The following is a 19,657-nucleotide window of genomic DNA, read 5'->3' on the forward strand; positions in this document are numbered from 1 at the left end:
AATCCACCAACCAATGCATTGTGAAAAGGTTGTGCTAATTGCATCATCGCTTGCTTAGACATTTGAAGAGCAGGTTCTCCTCTATGCATAGATATTGTACCAAGGTCAAACAAATCCACAGAGTTGCTATTCAAAGACAAAATCGCTGCAAAGCTCCTTGTTGGTAGTGATGGAGCACCATTCATAGATGGATATGGGGCAGGAGCGGTCGTCTGAACGGTCTCCTCACAATAAAAAACGTGAGGAGACAAATGAGCCAAGTCAGCAAGGCTGAAGCAGGGCACAAAAACGACGCCGTTTCAAATAAAAAAATGTTGACTTCCAAACGGGAGCAGACGGAGCAAACGGAAGAGAATTGGTTTTTGAAATTCAAGTTGAAATTTTGAATTAGCCGCAGAAAACAAAACTGAGGGAAGCGTCTTCATGTGCTTGTGAAGGTCATCTACTCTGACTGACCGCTCACTGAAGGTAGAAAGCTGAAGTTCGGGTGGGATTCAACCTACTGGGTTCATCTAGGTGAAGTGGGTGTAGTCTACTATGATGAAAGTAGCAATTGACAGAAAAGTGGGTGGAGAGGCAGGCGGCATGGAAGAAGCAAACAGAGATGAAGCCAAAGTTTGTCCGTAAAATTGAATAGCAGAAGCAGCTGTGGTCTCCAATTGGGTATAAGAGTGTTGTATGTATTCTGAATGCGTGCAAGAGCGGCGGTAAGGTAGAAGCAAATAGAGGAAATTCAGCATCTCACGAAACCAGATTTTGTCCTTCAACTTAATAGCAGAAGCAGTTACGTCTCCGACTTCGGTGAAATGTGAAGCGTATTAGCAGACGAAGGTAACATGACTGAATCATGTCAGGAACTGTAGCCAATAATTTGTCACCCAAATGCACATCTGTTAAAGGAAGGATGAAATTAGAGTCACTGAAGACATAATATGAGGATGATAGAAAAATAGTGAAGTTGTACTGTGTTTGTATGTGTGGTACCGTATCTGTGTGTGTGTGAGCATTCAGCTTTTTAGTGATGGACTATAATGGGATAGTAGTTTTTGGAAGACCTAGGGTTATGTATTCAAGTAAACCGTCGGCTGGAATTAGGGAAAGATAAGAGAAACAAAGTCATATTTAACAAGTGAATGAATATACATCCTGTTGTAAATTAGTTACATGATAATTACCGTATTACAATTGATATGAATCATTGTGCATCTAGTAATTGGTCCATGCTCATGGAGCAATATTAGTTTGTCCCTCTCCTGACCATACAGTGTGTATAAAATGGAGGCGTAGAGTTGAATGAGGCGAAGCAGAGGAAAAGACACATATGTGAATAATAAATGGGTGAACCTTGTGTTGTAAGTCAATTACATGATGTAAGAAATATATTACAATGAGTAGAAAGTACTTGTTTGGCCCTCAAAATATAGAAATAGTAGAAAATGTGGAGTTGGCTTATGCGGTTGTCATTAACGAATGACATAAGGTCCAGTGAGCTAAAGAACCTAGAATCAAAATATAATTACCAGCGTGGATGTACATACAGTTAAAATGGACTTACATCGTGTGACCAATACATTACAGTCCGTATAAGTTAGTGTACATGGAGTTGTATTTGTACATAGATAATGCCGTTGTCTTAGTGTAAAAGTAAGGTAATGTGAATCATTAATCATATTGATAAGCGTAATAATAGGATTTGGTATACAAGTAATGTGTGATTCATAACACATTATGAATGGTAATATACATTTATATTGTTGTTTATGTACATACTATTCATGAAATGTTGCAAATTAGGGTGTTTGATGCATAATTGACAGGAGCAGAAGTAATGGATTGCAGCAAATTGGCAGAAAATGGGACCCCTGAGTTAGGAATGGAGTTCAATAGTGAAGAGGATGCGTACAAGTTTTACAACAAGTATGCCTTTAAAATGGGTTTCAGTGTACGTAAAGACTATCTGAATAAAGACAAAGACGGCGTGACCACGTCTAGGAGATATAGTTGCTGCAAGGAAGGTGTGAAATGCAAGTACGAAGGTGATGTGATGCCAAAGAGGACACGAGCGCCGACGAAAACAGGGTGTGGAGCTAAAATGGTTATCGTGTTGTTTAGAGGGACAATGAAGTACCGGGTGCATGACCTTGTCTTAGAGCATAATCATGAGTTGCACATTGCTCAATGTGCTCACATGATGCCATCACAAAGAAAAGTGAGTGTGGCTCAAGGATTCCAAGCTGAAATAAGCGAGGACGCTGGGCTTTCATTGAAACAGAACCATGAGCTTATGGGAAAGGAGGCAGGTGGGATGGGAAATATGGAATATACTCGGGAAGACCTGAAACGATATCTTCGTACTCGACGGGAAAGGAGTTTGAAATATGGAGAAGCAGGTAGCATGCTGAATTATTTTCAAGAGTAAACACTCGAGAATCCATCATTTTTTCATGCCGTACAGCTGGACTGTGAAGAACAAATAACGAATATCTTTTGGGCTGATACAGGAATGTTAATTGACTACAACTTTTTTGGAGACGTAGTCACATTCGACACAACCTACAAAACAAATAAAGAATACCGGCCACTTGGAGTATTTATGGGTTTTAACTAGCATAGGCAAATTGTGATATTCGGTGCTGCCCTTATGTATGATGAGACGATAGATTCTTTCAAATGGGTGTTTGGTACATTTCTAGAAGCAATGTGCGGAAAGCATCCAAGTACCATACTAACCGACCAAGATCACGCCATGGCAGCCGCTCTTTCAATTGTCATGCCTGAAACATTTCACGGTCTATGTACGTTTCACATAAGGCGTAATTTTATGAAACATCTTGGCAATCACTACAAGGAAAATAGTAATCTTCCATACATGTTTGGTGCCTGCATGTATGAGTTTGAAGAAGTGGAACAATTCAATAGGGTGTGGGAGGCGATGGTGAAGAAACACAATCTTGAAAATAATGAATGGCTCTCTGGGTTGTATAGAATTCGTGATAAATGGGCAAGGTGCATGATGAAAGAAAGATGGACCGCAGGAATGCGAAGCACCCAACTTAGCGAAAGCCTAAATGCAGCAATTAAAAATCATTTGAAACTGGATCATGACCTTGTGCAGTTCTTTAGGCATTTCAATTCGGTAGTTGATGAAAAGAGACATAATGAACTGATCGCAGAATATGAAATGAGACAAAAGCTCCCCATGGTAGGGTTAAGGCAAACACCTATGCTTGTGCATGCATCAGAAACGTATTCACCAACCGTATTTGTTGCATTCCAAAATGAATATGGCGAGTCAACAACTATGGTTATATTGAGACAACAAGATGCAGCGATGTTTGTGGAGTTTGTGGTCATGAGGTATGATGGAGGACCTGAAAGAATAGTAGTATTCAATCGGAATGATCTAAGTGTACGTTGTAGTTGCAAAAAATACGAGAATGAAGGCATTTTATGTGGGCACGCATTGAAGGTGTTTGATACCGTGGGCATAAAAATAATTCCTCCTGAATACATTAAGAGGTGATGGACAAAAAGAGCTCGGGCTGGAGACTGTTTTCATCGGCGAGGACAGGAAGTTGTGGCTGATCCTAAAGTAATGATTTCAACTCATTATCGGGAGCTCGCTCCAGCCATGATTAAGGTCGCAACTCGAGCAGCAATGTCGGAGGACACCAGCAAAGTAGCAATCACTGTCATATCCGATTTGTCAAAGAGAGTTGAGCTCCTCCTCTCAGAAAGCGAAGAGCAACCTTTGCAAAATCAAAAAAATTTGAATATGGAGGAACGGGATAAAATTGAAATTGTAAATGAAATGGGGGAGGCAGTAGTCGCAAGAGGCATTAAAAAACGAGGCGGTGGGAAGAAAAGTAGAGTGATGCAAAGTTGGGTCGATAAATTTGACAGAGTAAAAAGAAAATCTAGATTATCAAGAACTACACCGACTACGGTATGGATCAAATTTTGGTATTTAGGGAACATTTATACTAAAACTAAGTTATTGTTATACTATTAACTAAATTTTAGGTAACATTCATTATGAAATAATATTATTGCCGTGTCAATACTGTAGGTCTCAGAATCGGAGTCGACATCGATTTCATTTGAGGAATACATGTTTATGGGATGCCGTTCATCTACTGACTCTGTTTCGGTTAGTATAAAATGGAAACGACTCTTGCTTTTATTTGGATGTTTCTAACAGCATAAATAGTTACATTGATGTTACATTGTATGATAATATTGTTACGACCGTCATCCCTCCTGATATACGTATTTTGTTTGTCTTATACAATGATTTGCCCATACGAAACTTGTAGACGCATTCAATGAGTCAGATAGTGAATGGCCCTCCAAATGCTGTTGCTCCCGATATCAAACGGCATGCATACATTTAGTAGTTAAAATAAAAACCTTCTTGTTCATGTAGTAGAGCTACCTTTTTTTCTTTAATTGTAATGGTGGGCACCCGAAGGCTGTCAAATCATGCAAATTATGCAGTTAACGGCTAACGTATGCTCGCTTTAATAACGTATTATTTTTTATTATTCCAAGGTGGGATTGCAACTACGCGTTGACGTCGCCTCTCCCGAGAATGAGGTTGATGAATGATGTGTAACTATACTTTTTGAAAGAGACATTAAGTGGTTGTCCCAACCTGAGAATGCTGCATATGTACGTTACAAGCAGTTAATAAGCTATTACAACTTATTTATGAGGTTGTACAGGCACCATTGATGTTTCACTCTTTTCAAATTTAGACAAGTGGATTACAATTGTAATCGCATCTAGTGTTAGTAGTCATCAATAGTTTGTATTGGGTTGTATAAAATTGTTAAAAAATTATAAAGTTGGTAGAAAATTGAAGTAATTACAATAGAATTGAACGTGTTTTTTGTGATCGGATATTTTTCATTAAATCGACCATAACAATTGAATGGTTGTCGTAATATGTATACCATTCTACTACATTCAATTGCATACCTTAATAACATATTTATTGGCATAGATCGCACCGCCAAAGGTACGATGTATAAGATAACACAATCTAAAGTATAAATTGTCTTGATTTTGTTACGATGATAAATTCGAATTATTATTGGGCTATTTTTATAAAAATATTATCATTTACGCCATTTATTTTGCATCATTTGACGAATTTAGTGCACCATTGACATGATATATCACAGGCACATCAATTGGTATTACAAGTTTTTAGGTTAACTAAATTATGGTCAAGCCAGGTCACGACCACATGTTGGTAATAGGTGCGCATAAGAAAATGATTCCTTGGAGAACTAATTTGTAATGTTAAAATGAAGTTTTACAATGCAACAAAAAGGAAGAATGAACAGTACACAATGGGTTACAACCAGTTAGGGATATGTTACTGTTACGTTACAACTAGTTACGAGTGTTTAACAGGCATGATCAATATCCAAATATGGTAAGCAATTTGTTTGAGTATAGTTTTATCGCTACCCTGATGAACATTGGACTACATCCCTTGTTATCAGTTGTATCCCATACAACACCTGGGAACGCCGTCATACATTAGATAGTGGGGTATGTACCTTTGAAAGTCATCGTCGCTTGATTCAGTAAAGTCAGATAGGTCTGGGTCCGATATAAGCATGGGATCTGCTAAAATATGTTGAACATCAAAATGTTTTCCAATACCATGTCTTTTTGCGGCCTGGATCTCGTGGAACCTGTGAAGCCTACGCTCCATCTGCATAACTTCTCGCTGTAGTCTATGTAATACGCTTGCATCATTGGCTTGTGGTCCTATAACAAGATCCGCTGACCTTGTTCTCGGGACGTGGATGCCATGCCAGCGACAAAATACTTCTAATTCCATTCTTCGCTCACGAACAGGCTCCCATATGGGTTCATGGTCCATAACGAAATAGCCAGATGGTAGATGATCGTTGACGGTATTTTTAAAAATGTGACCAGCTAGTCCCAGAGAGTTGTTGGTTTTAAGTGGAGCGTTTATGAACTCGCGTTTGCTACCATTTAAAATCCTCCCATCTGGTGTTTCGTACTTGCTTATGGCATTTGTTGGATCCAACGATGCTTTCCGTCTTTTTTGCCGAACATTTGATGGTGAGCTTGTCTGAGATCCTTCGTTTGTGGATTGAATGACTATGCTAATACCTACTGCTTTTTGGTTGGATGAAAGGAAGGATCTACTGATAAAGAATTAGGTGGGAGAAAAAAAGAGGTAGAAATTTTTAACAGAGTACCTATTTCAGATCATGCATAGTAAATGGTTTCTTCTGGCAACTTGACTAACTGCTTGCTATGTCATTTCATGTTGTTCTCCACGGGATAGTACTCTTGGGTGAGTAGATGAAGGCATGGCAACCACCTATTAATGAGAGAATAGACTCAACGTTTAGTCAAATATATAGTGTGTGGATGAAATAATGGTTTAATTCGATTGGGTCATGACCTGTACTCCAACAACAATTGGGTCAGGGGAATACCCAAATAGTCGTCAGTCACCTTACTTTTCAAGTGTAACAAGAAGTTACCACCAGCATATGTACGTTACAGAACGTTAATAAGCTGTTACCGCTTATTGATGTGCATGTACATGCACATTGTCATTTGCCTATATGTTAAAATTTAGACAATTTGTTTACAATTGTATTAACGATGAGTATTACAGATAGTATTATAGGCACTTCAATATGTATTACTCCTTCAGTACAGAAATGAACTTACAATTGGTGGCTTGGCTTGGTTCCACATGACCACATAATAAGTAACAGTTTCGCAGAAGAACATGATACTTCATCGGGACAAGTAATTTGAAAGTAGGGTAACTAATATTTAAAATGCAACAAATTTTGATTACGCCATATACATTTTGAGTTACAACCAGTTATGTATATGTTACAATTCATTACAACTAATGAATTTGCAATCGGCAGTTAGGATGTCTTATCTAGTTAAAACTACTGATATTACAACTAGAAATTCCCTGATATTACAACTAGTGATGCTACAACTAGTTAATATCTGATGAACCTTTCCTCTTCTCTCGTCTGCGAAATTGCGCTTGGCACAAACAATAAGTCCTCCCCTCTAACACATAAAATTTCTTAGACACTTTAGTAAGTGTCTATTGAGAACATAGAGATGGTCGATTCGAACCCCAAAATAATTGATGTAGCGAGGCCTTCTCGAACATCTCATTAAATTAGCGAGATCTTCTCGAACATTATGCAACCTACTGGCTGCTATTTGGCACCCAAGAACTTGATTTCTGTGTGAACCCTCTATTGATGACACTGCAATTGAGGTTAGAGGAGGGTTGAAGAATACTAATAATAAATTGCATGCACGGGTTCATTGCCACCCTTCAGTAGAAAGAAATGGAAAGTGTGAAGTTATTGAAAATGGAAAATGTTTGTGTAGTAATGAAAGGTGGACGGAAAAATTTTTGTTGTTGAGGGATATACTACTGCAACCGCGCCCTTTTATAGTCCACAGGACCCTCACAATGTGGTAAAATATCTCTGGACAACGCATTCCAGGCCAAACAATTTTGTCGTGGAAGTGGAAGCTGTAGAGTTCGATGCATGCCATTGAATTGTGTCAAATCTGTTCACACAATAAAACAAATTATGCAGCTTTTGTCATGAAATGACCTGTACACCAATATTAAGGGTCATGTGGATAAACAGTTACACATCAGTGACCTGTACGTTTAACTATGTACGGATTGCGTTACAACCAGTTAGGTGTATGTTACAATTTATTATAACTAATGAATTTGCAATCAGCAGCTTTTCGTCTGCTCTATTTAAAACTGAATACTATTCCAACTAGATATTCCCCGATATTACAACTAGTGATAATACAACTAGTTAATATTCGATGAACCTTTCCTCTTCTCTTGTTTGTGCTATTGCCCTTGGCAGAAACGATAATTTCTCCCACTGACACATTAAATTTCTTAGACACTTTATTAAGTATCTATTGAGAATAGTTACAATGATCATTTCGAACCCCAAAACATTGGGTAGCGAGACCTTCGCGAATATCTCATTAAAATAGTGAGATCGACATTTTTGCATATGAGGCCAACTAGTATATCACACTGAGCAGAGACTGTAGACTCACATGCAGTGCTTGAACCATGTCGGATAAGTTTCGTTATATACAAAGCGACAGATTTGTAGTACCGACAGTGAATATACGTGTTACGTGCTGTTTCTAATCGTTTACAGGACATCAATGTTGTCCCAAATGTGGAAGCATCATGATGGGTCACATGCTGCTAGTGAACTATTTCAAATCAATTCAGACAATAAAATAAATTTTGCAGCTTTTATCATGTTCTGGTCCTGTACACCAACTTTGAGGGGGTGGAAGACTACTAATAATAAATTTTGTATTCGGGTTCATTGCTACCGTTCAATAGTATGAAATGGGAAGTGTGAAGCCGAATATAATGGAAAGTGTAAATAACTCTGAAAGGGGGACGAACAAACTTTTGTTGTTGTGGGATATAAAACTACAACCGCGCCCTTTAATAGTCCGCAGGACCCTCCCAATGTTCTAAAATATCAGGGGCCAACGTATTTCAGACCAACAATTTCGTCACGACAGTGGAAGCTGTAGAGTCACATGCAGCTGGTGAACTATGTCATGATTCATTTTGGACAATAAAATGAATTTGACAGCTTTTATCATGAAATGACCTGTACACCAACATTAAGGGTCATGTAGATACAGAGTTACACATCAGTGACTTTTATGTTTCACAATGTGCATACACAATTACACTCTGTACACGTAAGTAAGAAACCCCAAAACAACAGTTTCTTGGCCAAGATTCATATGTGTAACACTCTATACCCTTGGTTCCGTATTGTAAGCTTGTTTTAATCCACAATTAGACAATTAATTAGTGCTTGTTGACTGTAACTCTAAAATTACTTCAGACATTAGGTGTCTAGTAATAGATTTACGATGTGTAGCACTAGAATTTTCGGACATTCGATATCTAGCACCAGATTCGCGGTGTATTTGGACGAACAAGATCACTAAATGCAGCCTTGTCGAAAATATCAGGAAATGCCGCATATGTACGTCACAACCTTTTAATAAACTGTTACAACTTATTGATGTGCTTGTACAGGCACCTTATCATGCTCCTGTATGTTAAAACTTAGACAATTAGTTTACAAAATGGTATTAACGATGAGTATTACAGATAAATTTTCAGGCACTTCAATAGGTATTACTCCTTTAGAACGGAAATGAAGTTACAACTGGCAGCTCGGTTTGGCTTCACACGATCACATAATAAGTAACGGTTTGGCAGATGAAGATGATACTTCGTTGGGACAACTAATTTGAAAGCGGGGTAACTAATATTTACAATGCAGCAAATTGTCATTACGACATGTACATATTGAGTTACAACCGGTTAGGTGTATCTTACAATTCATTACAACTACTGAATTTGCAATCGGCAGCTTTTCGTCTTCTGTAGTTAAAACTAGTGATATTACAACTACAAATTCCTAGATGTTACAACTAGTTAATATCCGATGAACCTTTCCTCTTCTCTTGTCTGTGCCATTGCCCTCGGCACAAACAATAAATCCTTCCCCCGACACATTAAATTTCTTAAACACTTTATTAAGTGTCTATTGAGAATATAGAGATAATCGTTCCGAACCCCAAAACAACTGATGTAGCGAGGCCTTCTCGAACATCTCATTAAATCAGCGAGATCTTCTCGACCATCATGCAACCCATTTATTTTTTTTTGGCTTCCAAGAACTTGGTTTCCGTGGGATGCACTCTATTCATGACACTGGAAGTGAAGTTGGAGGGAGGTAGAAGACCGGTAATAATATATTTAATATTCGGATCCATTGCCACCATTCAGTAGTATGAAATGGGAAATGTGAAGTGAAATAGAATGATGAAAAGTGTAAACAATAATGAAAGGGGGACGATCAAAGTAAAGTTGTTGTGGGATATAAAACTGCAACTGCGCCCTTTTATAGGCTGCAAGACCCTCACAATATGCTAAAATATCAGGGGCCAATGCATTTTAGGCCAACAATTTCTTCACGGTAGTGGAAGCTGTTGATGGCACAAGCAGCGCCTGAACTATGTCAATTCATTCCAAACAATAAAACAAATTTTGCAGCTTTTATCATGGAATGACCTGTACACCAACATTAAGGGTCACATGCATACAGGGTTACACATCAGTGACCTTACGTTTCACTATGTGCATACACAGTTACAGTCTACACGTAAGTTAGAAACCTTCGGCAACATTTTTTGGCCCAAGTCAGATGTGTAACACTCTATGGCCTTGCTAAGTTTATGACCCAAATTTACTATCTCTGTGAGCGATTTGTACCTCCTCAACAGGAATAATAGTGTATTATTTCTTTTTATGTTATAGTACAAAAATTGGCGTTTGCGGTGTTATTGTTTTTGACACAAAGGTGCATTATCAACATTGACCCTGTGACTTGACGAGATCAACAATAATATTGTTTTTAGGTATAAAACCTTGTTTGGTTACCACTTGCACAGCTACAACCCTGCTGCGCCTGAATTGTCAATTCAGAATATTTAGGTACAAAGCGTGAAATTTGTAGTACTGCCACTGTTCATAAGTGTTACGTCGCGTGGGTAATCAGTTACAGACAATAACACAAATTTTGCAGCTTTTATCGTGAAATAACCTGTACAAAAATGAGCAAGTGAATTTTTTTTGAATTAAAAAAAGATTTTTGAGTCCTTTGGTTAATCCAAATTTTTTTACTAATGGGCATGTTGTGATCAAGTGACGCTATCCCATTCAAATTATTTGACAATCCACCAATTGTCCTCAATTAGCCAAATTTAGGAACAACTCTTATAAACCTGGTGTTTGCGTAAAAATTGAAGGATGAAATTTTTCAAAATTATAAAATTACAAGAATAAAATGTGTTTTGCATGAAACTTTAGGGATGAAATTGGTTAACTCCTTAAACATTAGGGATGAAAAGTGCATTTTGTTCGACGATATAAACTAGCAAAGATGCTTATCAGAAATTAGCAAGTATGAATTAAGTAACATGTTGACTGGGATCTTACACAAAAGCAGCTCAGACATCAAACGACATGTTTGCCAGCTGTTCACAGCTAATATTCGGCCAAAAACATTTGTTCGGTTCAGATATCATCTTGTACCTCATTTTGTAACAATATGTGTGGAACCCAAGTGTAATTTTGTACTAAAATTACACGTTGTCTAAAGTGATTTACACCATGTGCAAACAGAGTTATAGAGTTTGTAGACACCAAATTTTGAAATAATTTGTATGCTTTTTATTTTTGTTTTAGTTGTAGATTCCAAATTTTTAATGCAATTTTATTTACTTTTTAGTGTTAGTTTTTAGTTGTTTTAGTTTTATTCACTTTTTAGTTTTTAGTTTTATTCACTTTTTAGTTTTTAGTTTTAGTTTTTAGTTTTAGCATAGAATTTCTTGGGGAAAAAGGATGAAAATTCAAAAAGAACATGCTTTAATTGTTTTTGACTCAAATTCAATATTTTATTGAAAAAAGAAAAAAAAAGAAAAATGAATGAAAAGGAAAAAAATGATGAAAATGGAAAATAAAAAAAAGGGAAAAGTGGAATTTGCATTTTTTGTGGTTTCTAGTTCATTTATTTTCCATCCAATGTTGATTAAAGTGTTTTTGTTATTTATTCCTATTATTTTAATTTTGTTTAGTTTAAAAAAAAAAAAAAAAAAAACCTGCTACGCGACATGCAAGCTAATGCAGCTTGCAAGGGAACTTTGAGGCGGCTCCTTAGCTGCAATTACAGAAGAAGTTGCTGGGGTTTAGGGTTGGAAGGGTGCCATATAAAAAGAAAATAGAAAGGCTGCGAAGGGGAGGGTTTTTGACAGCCGCAACTTGGGCAAAAACAAAAGAGAGAAAGCTATGAAGAGAGAGTGGGAGTGACGACCGAAATTTGAGAAAGAAAGGAAAAGCTACTGGATTTCATTAAAGGGAGGGAAAGGAGTTAGCAGCCAGGGAAGAAAGGGCAAGCATGCTACAGGGTTTTCTTGGGGAAGAAAGTGGCGGTTGCATAAAAGAAAGGGGAGGACCGAGAGTTTGAGGGATGAAGCAAGAGCAAGGTAAAAATCTGGGGAGATAGAGAGGGAAGCTGACGGCTAGAGAAACAAAGGCAGAGGTTTTGATGGCTAGGGTACGAACAGAAACCCAGAGGTTACAACTCTAAGCCCACGGATTTTCATCGAAGGCTGCAAGAAAGTTCACCTCTTCGATCCTAGAGAACTTTATTCAATCGATTGTGGGTGTTTGTTGTCGATTCAAATCTGTGCACAGTGAAGAGGTAATCTTCGATCTTCCTCCCGGTTTCGTTTCCAGATTTGACTGGTGCTGAATGTTTATGGATGCTTGGTTCTGGTTGTTTCTCCATTTTCCTTTTTGTTTGTTCATAGAATGTTGCCTTTTTCCTTTGTTTATGTTCTGGTTTTTTATTTGAAACCTTCAGTCGTTCTCTGGTTTATTGGTGTGAGGGACCATAGGCTGCTGCAATCTGTTTTTACTGTTTCTCTTCCGAAACCACTCACCAACTTTTCACCATCCTAATATGCTACGGGCTTCGTTATCTAGTTTCACCTTATGATGTTGGTTAACATTTTCTGTTTTTTGAACAAAGCAGTGTTTTGGGGCTCAATTCTGCATTTGGAAAATGCATTTACATCAGCCTTCTTGTTTGGTTGAAGAAGTTTGTTCCTTGATTGTTTGCAGAAATTTGTTCATTCGTAACTTACATGTAAAATCAAGAGCTTTGTCCAGATTATGCTAACTAAGCGATTTTGAGACATTTATTGGTTTTGAGTTAATGAATCCGTGAGCTTGTTGCATTTGTTGTGTGAATCCACGTGAGTTAAAGCTGCATATTTGCAGCAGTAAAAAGAAGCTTCTGCCTTCTCTTGGCAGTTTTCTTGCCTACATTTGTTCCCCAAGTTTCGGCTGTCCCTTTTGCTGGTTGATCTTGTGTGGAGATAGGAATTGGATGGGTGAAGATGGGTTGGCATGATTGAGTCTAAAGCATTTGAATCATGTTCGAACACTTGCTGAAAAAAATGAACCTACGAAACTGCTGAACCATTGTGCACGTTTTCCAGAATTTTGTATGATCTTGGCCTAAGTTTGCTATTTGTTTGAATGGTGGTGGCTATGGCATTTGCTGCTTGGTCTGAATCTATGATGTTGGTTTGGAGATATCAAAGCTGCGCGTTTGAATCAAAATCTGGTTTGCATGATAAAAATGAAAAGAAATGCCGTGGCTAGAATCTGCTGAATGCATGTTTTTTTTTTTTTAGAATTTTGCATCAGTTTCCTGCTATATTTTGGGTTGTTTGAATCTTGAATTTGTATGTCATGAGGCTTAGACTAGTTTTGGGTGTTTGGTTGAAAGGTCTTGATCAAATTTGGTGCTTTTGAAATATGAAATTTATGGTTGAAAATGAAAGTGCAGCCGGCATTCTAGTTGCAGAAGGCTTTAAAATGCAGAAATCTTCTTCGTATGCATGCTTTGCATGAAGAAATAATTTATAAAAATTGCAAATCAACCCCTTGGCTTGTCCTTAATGCTATTAGGACCCAATCAATTGAATAATTTCATCAATTTGGTCCTTGGTAATTTTAATTTGTGCAATTTCATTGCTTGTTTGCTTCAATTAACTACCGTGCTTTGTTTCAATTACGCTTAAGTCATGACTTTAGGGACTTTATGATCAAGTAAGATTTGTTTTGCATATTTCTTTTTAGTTTTTCTTAAATAAAGTGGTACCTTGACCTTTTTATTGTTTTGAAGCCATTTTTACTTCATTTGATTACCATCGCGAAGGAGGTATAACTTTTCTTTTATTCTTTTGTGTCTCCTATGTGAACCAACGTGCTACGTGAGAAATACATGTCTACTTTGCTTTCCTAGCTTTTCTTTAATTCCTTTTACTTATGTCATTTACCTTTTGTTTCATTGAGTTATTCTTTTAATGGGGTATGTGTACACCTCTTGGCTTGTAATAGATAGGGCTTTGGCGAGCAATTTGGTCCATTCTCCCTCTTTCCCCTTTTGTTTTAGTTAGTGAATGTAATAGGTTCATTAGCTTGGTTGCATGCCTATGTGTTACGTGTTACTTGCTTTATTAGGTTCTTGCATCTAGTCGAGCATGCTAAGTGTTATGTGCTACGTGTTTATGAATGTTTGGCATGTCTACTTGCTTTCCATAGCTATGAATGAATGTGATGGATAAATGCACGTCACACACTAGTCCAACGCTAGTTGTGACCCCCTTTTCCGTCACCGCACTAGTCCAACGCTAGTTGTGGTCCCTTGTTACGTTCCACTAGTCCAACGCCAGTAGGAACTCATAGAAAGGGCTAGTCCAACGCTAGACCCAATAGGTCCATTTCCTTTTCATTCGTGCATAGTTTGCATGTTCACTACATATCATGCAATTTTCCTTAGTTTTACCATTTGGCACGCTCCTCTAAACCTTTCCCCTTCACTTTAGGTCTTGCATTTCATGCTAGTTAGGGTACATTTGCTTGAAGTGTCCCCTCCGATAAGGGAAACGAGCGAGTGTGGCTACTCGATAGCCTTAGCACGCTAGTTTTGCCTTCTAATCAAAGGGAAAATTGAAGTCGAAAAGTTAGGAGTCATTCCCATACCCGACCTGATGCATTCCTTTAGGTTCATTCATTCTCAATTTTTCACTTACTCACTTTTTCAATTCACATTTCCTCATTACTTTTCCTTTCCTTATTGTTCAATTTTGGTTTCTACTTCACAAAATTGCACTTAATTACGATCTATATACACTTATCACTATATTTCATACACTTGCACACAAACACTTGGATTTCCATACAATTGCACACATGCACCTTTTTATACACTTGCACACTTGCACTTGAATCATCATTTACATTAATCGACCTCTATAAGGTTTTCTTTCATTGGCCGCCACAATTCATGTGGTTGGGACCAAAAACCTTACAAGAGACATCTTAGAATCTAGGGTTTTGCATTTCATGTAGCACATCCAAATGTAATAAATTCTTTGGTTAAAACAAGAAAATCTTTGATTAAATCACCCAACTAGCCTTGGCTAGGTCAAAGGGGTGCCTTGGATTGTATCCTTGCCTTCCCCTTTGTCAAATGTGACTCCTGAACCTTTTTCCTTGGTTTACGTGGACTAGGAGTCGTTTAAAAGGGGTTTCTTACTAATTTTTTCTCATTTTTCTTAAAAAATTCATTTTTAGGTGACTTGGTACACCTTAACTCATTACCAAGTGGCGACTCCGATTTTTATTTCAAAAACCCTTTTTAAACTATAATTTTGGGTCAAATCGTCGCATTCTCAAACCCCCATTTAGACCCATTTTTCTTTTAAATCACAATTCATTTTCCAATCACAAATTGAATAAAAAAAACATTTTTTAAACCATTTATTTATTTATCAAAAAATGGGGCGCGACAGTTGGCGACTCCACTGGGGACATTCGAGAGTCCGAGCAAATTTGATTTAATCAACCTTTTTCTTCTTTTAACCTTTTCATATATCACATTTGGGTGTTTTAGGGTTGCATTTTTTCCTTTTTTAGGATTTTGCATTTCACGCGTCTCAAACTACTCCCTCGCTCACGAATGAATGATTGGTTGATTGGATGTATGTTTACTTGTTTATCTCGCGCTTGCATTGCATTTGGGTGGGGGACATCACCCTAGAGCCTCGCGTTGGTTCTTGATCCCTCCCCTCCAAACGAGCACTAGCATACGCGCATACGCTTTAATTATTTTTACCCCTCATTTATTTTTCTTTTAGTGGCTTGTCACGCCACTCCACCCTATTAGGATTTTAGGCGACCACTTGGACATGTGATCGTATCACGACGTGTGCGTAGCATGATCCGAGGGGTCACTCGATCTTCCGCTTTAAACTTTAGGTTGATGACCTATTAGTTTTTAGTCGAAGGTTGAGGATTTTTTTTAGATTCGCCCAGACGGGTAGCCGTAACACGACGTGTGCGTAGCAACGTCTGGGGAATCGCTCGAGCCACCGACAAGGAACCTTGGGAGTGATGACCCTTGGTTTCCAAGTCTGAAAGCTTGGGGACCCGAGCTTGTCGAGTCTAGATGCATTAGTGAACCCCAACCTCATGCATCCATTTTAGAATTGCCTAGGGTAGAGTCGACCTTACCCTATTAGGGACACCATGCACGAGGGGAGGGATCCCACCCTCTTTCCTTATTTCTTTGTTGCTTTTGTATCATCTAATTGTCCAACGTGTTATGTGATTATGTGTTGAACTAACGTTTCCTTGTTTCTTATCTTTTGCATTCACAAACGTTAGGAAATAAGAGGTCTGGCATGACCTCCTTTTAGGACCTACCCTTGTAGATAGGCTATTGCACGCTTGAAAATTGTGGTACATTTTGTTCATAAATTAATAATGCCATACCATTTTAGGCCTACCTTGGCAAATAAAGGGTTCCTTAGGTCACGTTTCATTTCGAAATGCATATTTACATCGCTTTAATAAATGGCATCATGCATAACCCTAGAAAGGGAATGCCATTTAGGGGATCCCGTGTTAGGAATAAGCCACCTTGTGTCTCGGATACTTAATCCAATGAGACTTGCACGTTTACCTTTCTCATACCATCCGAAGGGGTAGTGCACAAGGTAAGGTAAGGATTCGATCTTTTTGAAGAGAATAAAGCAACTTTTGCACGTTAGAATATGAGCGTCTGATAATCACTTTTTGGCCATTTTTAAACCTAATTGGTAAAATTCCCTTGCGTAAAAGGACATTAATTTGAAGAAAATTCACAAATGATTCCTCATTGTTGAGACGATAAATTGAGGCCAAATCGTGATTTTAGAAGGCTCATAGACTAATTTTTTTTGAAGCCACCAATGGCCGGACGATTCAATCGATCCATTTTGTCAATTCATAATCAATTTTGAATAAACCATTCATTTGACCAATTTACCCTTTTTAGGGTCATCCGGTCGATTTTTGAATTTCATTCAATTCATTTGACCAATTTACCCTTTTAGGGTGATTTGGTCGATTTTTGCATAAATCATCAATCTCTCTTTCATTCATTTGGCCAATTTACCCTTTTTAGGGTCATCGGGTTGATTTTTGAATTCAATTTCATTCATTTGGCAAATTTACCCATTTTTAGGGCAACCGAGCCGATTTTGAAATAAATCAAGTTTCGTTCAATCTATTTGATCAATTTACCCTTTTTAGGGTGATCTGATTAATTTTTGATAAATTAAATTTCATTCAATTCATTTGACCCGTTTCCCTTTTAGGGTAATCCGATCGATTTTAAATAAATGGTCAATTTTATTCAACCTATTTGACCAATTAGGATTTCAATGTCGAATTTCAAAATGGAAAACCTAGTCGATTTTGAGGAAAACATCCATTGCATCCAGCCATTTGATCAGTTGGAGTTTTGACCCGTGCTTCACTGAGAAAAGTTGTCAAAACAAATTCCAATTTCCTCGATAGGAAGTTCGTCAAGGTCAAACCCGTGCGTTTTTGCAAAATCTTGTACCGATCAAAAGTGATCAATCCATTCGGACGTTGACCTCATTTTGATAAATGTCTCTCGTCTCTCCAATTGATTAAATTTTTCAAAATTATTTTTCACTCAATGAGTTGATCAGATCTATCAGGTACGGTATAGTGCCTGCCTCAGAGGATTGCATTTTCATGCTAGACCTACCCTTGGCACAAAAAGGGTTCCCTCGTAGGAAATGCATCCGAATTTCCTGGATATCTACTAACTCTTGCCTTTTTCTTTTTCTTTTCTTTATTTTTATTGTAATAACTAGGCAAGGGTTAAATCTAAAGGCAATTCCTTTCGAAATTCTCAGGTAATTTTTAAACATAGCTTCTCGTCGAAGTCCCATCATAACACGATCCCGTAGCCAAGCTCATAGGAGTCGTGTAAACATGAGTTCACAACCGGAACAATCAGATAGGTCTGCTATTACTGCTCAACCCGAGACCGCAAGTTTGGGGGTTCAGTTGACTGAGATGCTTGCTAAGTTTGGTGAGATGGCATCTGAAATGACGGCCCAAAGGAAGTTGATTGATGAGCTAATCAGCAGTGGAGTTCAACCCGAACCTATACCCGTCAAGCAGGCTGAGCAAGAGCCATTTGTCATCCCTTTAACTCAAGTCACTGTTACTCCATCTTTCCCTATTCCACCTGAAGGAACTTTCACATATCCTACCATACATTTGCCATACACTTACCCTCCTGATCTTTCATTTTTCCCTACTTACATGCAAGGCCCACAACCCCAAATCACTTCGAATATACCCCCTAAGCCACATACTTTTTATCACACTGCTGCTGAGCCATTTCTACCAGACCATACTGCTCAAACCAAGCCAGAAATGGGGGAATCTTCCGCTCCCGTTGATATAAAGCTGCTCAAACGCCTTGACCGTTTTGATGAATTTATAAGGAAAAGTCAGGGTTTAAACAAGCAAGGAGTGCTGGACTATGACGAGCTTTGTCTCTTTCCAAATGTACAATTACCTGAGGGATTCAAAACTCCGAAGTTTAACAAGTATAATGGGACAGGCAATCCCAAGACGCATCTCCGATTGTTCGCCAACAAGTTGGGTAGGCCAACAGATGATGAAAATCTGCCTTTGAGGCTATTCCCAGAAAGTCTGGAGGGGGATGCACTCGACTGGTATTCCAAGCTGAAACCCGAAGAAGCGAAGACCTGGCTTGACTTGTCCAACGCTTTTGTAAGGCAATACGAGTATAATTGTGAGCTAGCTCCAACACGGACTACACTGGAAGGAACAAAAAGAAAACCCTCTGAGGATCACAAGACCTATGCTAAGAGATGGAGGACAATAGCCGCAAAAGTCGAGCCACCAATGACTGAGGATGAAATCATACGCATCTTCATTAAGGCACATGATCCGCCATACTTTGAAGAAATTTTTCGAATGACTGGGTGTTCATTTGCCGAGATCGTTAATAAATTAGAAGAATATGATGAGTTTATAAGGGCAGGAAAGATTATTAACGTGTCGGCTCTGAAATCGCAATTGGAAGCGATGCAAAATCAAGGCAGCGGTAACAAGAAATCCCCATTCAAAAAGAGAGAAGATGAGGCTTCATTTGTCTCGAATCGAGGCCCTGCTCCCCAACCGAGATACCGACAGAACTCCACCTATTCACCCCGTTACCCGTACCAATCACACTTTCAACCTGTGCACCATACCACTGGTAACCACCCTCGACCTCGACCAAATTACCCAAACACACCTATGACACCATTTCATATTTCTCCACATAGCTTTCAAACTAGACCTCGCTCTCCTTATCATCCAAGACCCACATTACCCGTCAACCATAACTACAACTATCAACAGACCGCTGGCACCCAAGACCCAGCCCGATATAGAACTTTTACCAATTTAGGTCGGCCCTTAGATCAACTATATGAGCAACTCAAGGCCGCAGGGAAAATTGGTACAATACCTCCTAAAGTCTATGCTAAAGGAGTTCCCCCTGGTTATAATCCTCAA

At 38.4% G+C, this 19,657-nt stretch overlaps 2 protein-coding genes across 2 annotated transcripts; both read left to right on the forward strand.

Moving 5' to 3' along the window:
* The first annotated feature begins 1,828 nt into the window (after window positions 1–1,828).
* Window positions 1,829–2,419, forward strand: LOC113739138 (protein FAR1-RELATED SEQUENCE 5-like). Its single transcript, XM_072044918.1, has one exon. It carries the CDS (start codon window positions 1,829–1,831, stop codon window positions 2,417–2,419), a length of 591 nt encoding a protein of 196 aa, XP_071901019.1.
* A 327-nt stretch (window positions 2,420–2,746) lies between these two features.
* LOC113739137 (protein FAR1-RELATED SEQUENCE 5-like) lies at window positions 2,747–3,523 on the forward strand. The gene has a single exon (XM_027266380.1). It carries the CDS (start codon window positions 2,747–2,749, stop codon window positions 3,521–3,523), a length of 777 nt encoding a protein of 258 aa, XP_027122181.1.
* The last annotated feature ends 16,134 nt before the right edge of the window (window positions 3,524–19,657 follow it).

The sequence above is a fragment of the Coffea arabica genome, chromosome 4c (genome assembly GCF_036785885.1).
Source record: "Coffea arabica cultivar ET-39 chromosome 4c, Coffea Arabica ET-39 HiFi, whole genome shotgun sequence".
NCBI lineage: Eukaryota > Viridiplantae > Streptophyta > Magnoliopsida > Gentianales > Rubiaceae > Coffea > Coffea arabica.

Excerpts from the sequence above, each read along its gene's own strand:
- LOC113739138 (XM_072044918.1), top strand. The coding sequence starts at position 1,829 with ATGGATTGCAGCAAATTGGCAGAAAATGGGACCCCTGAGTTAGGAATG.
- LOC113739137 (XM_027266380.1), top strand. The coding sequence starts at position 2,747 with ATGGCAGCCGCTCTTTCAATTGTCATGCCTGAAACATTTCACGGTCTA.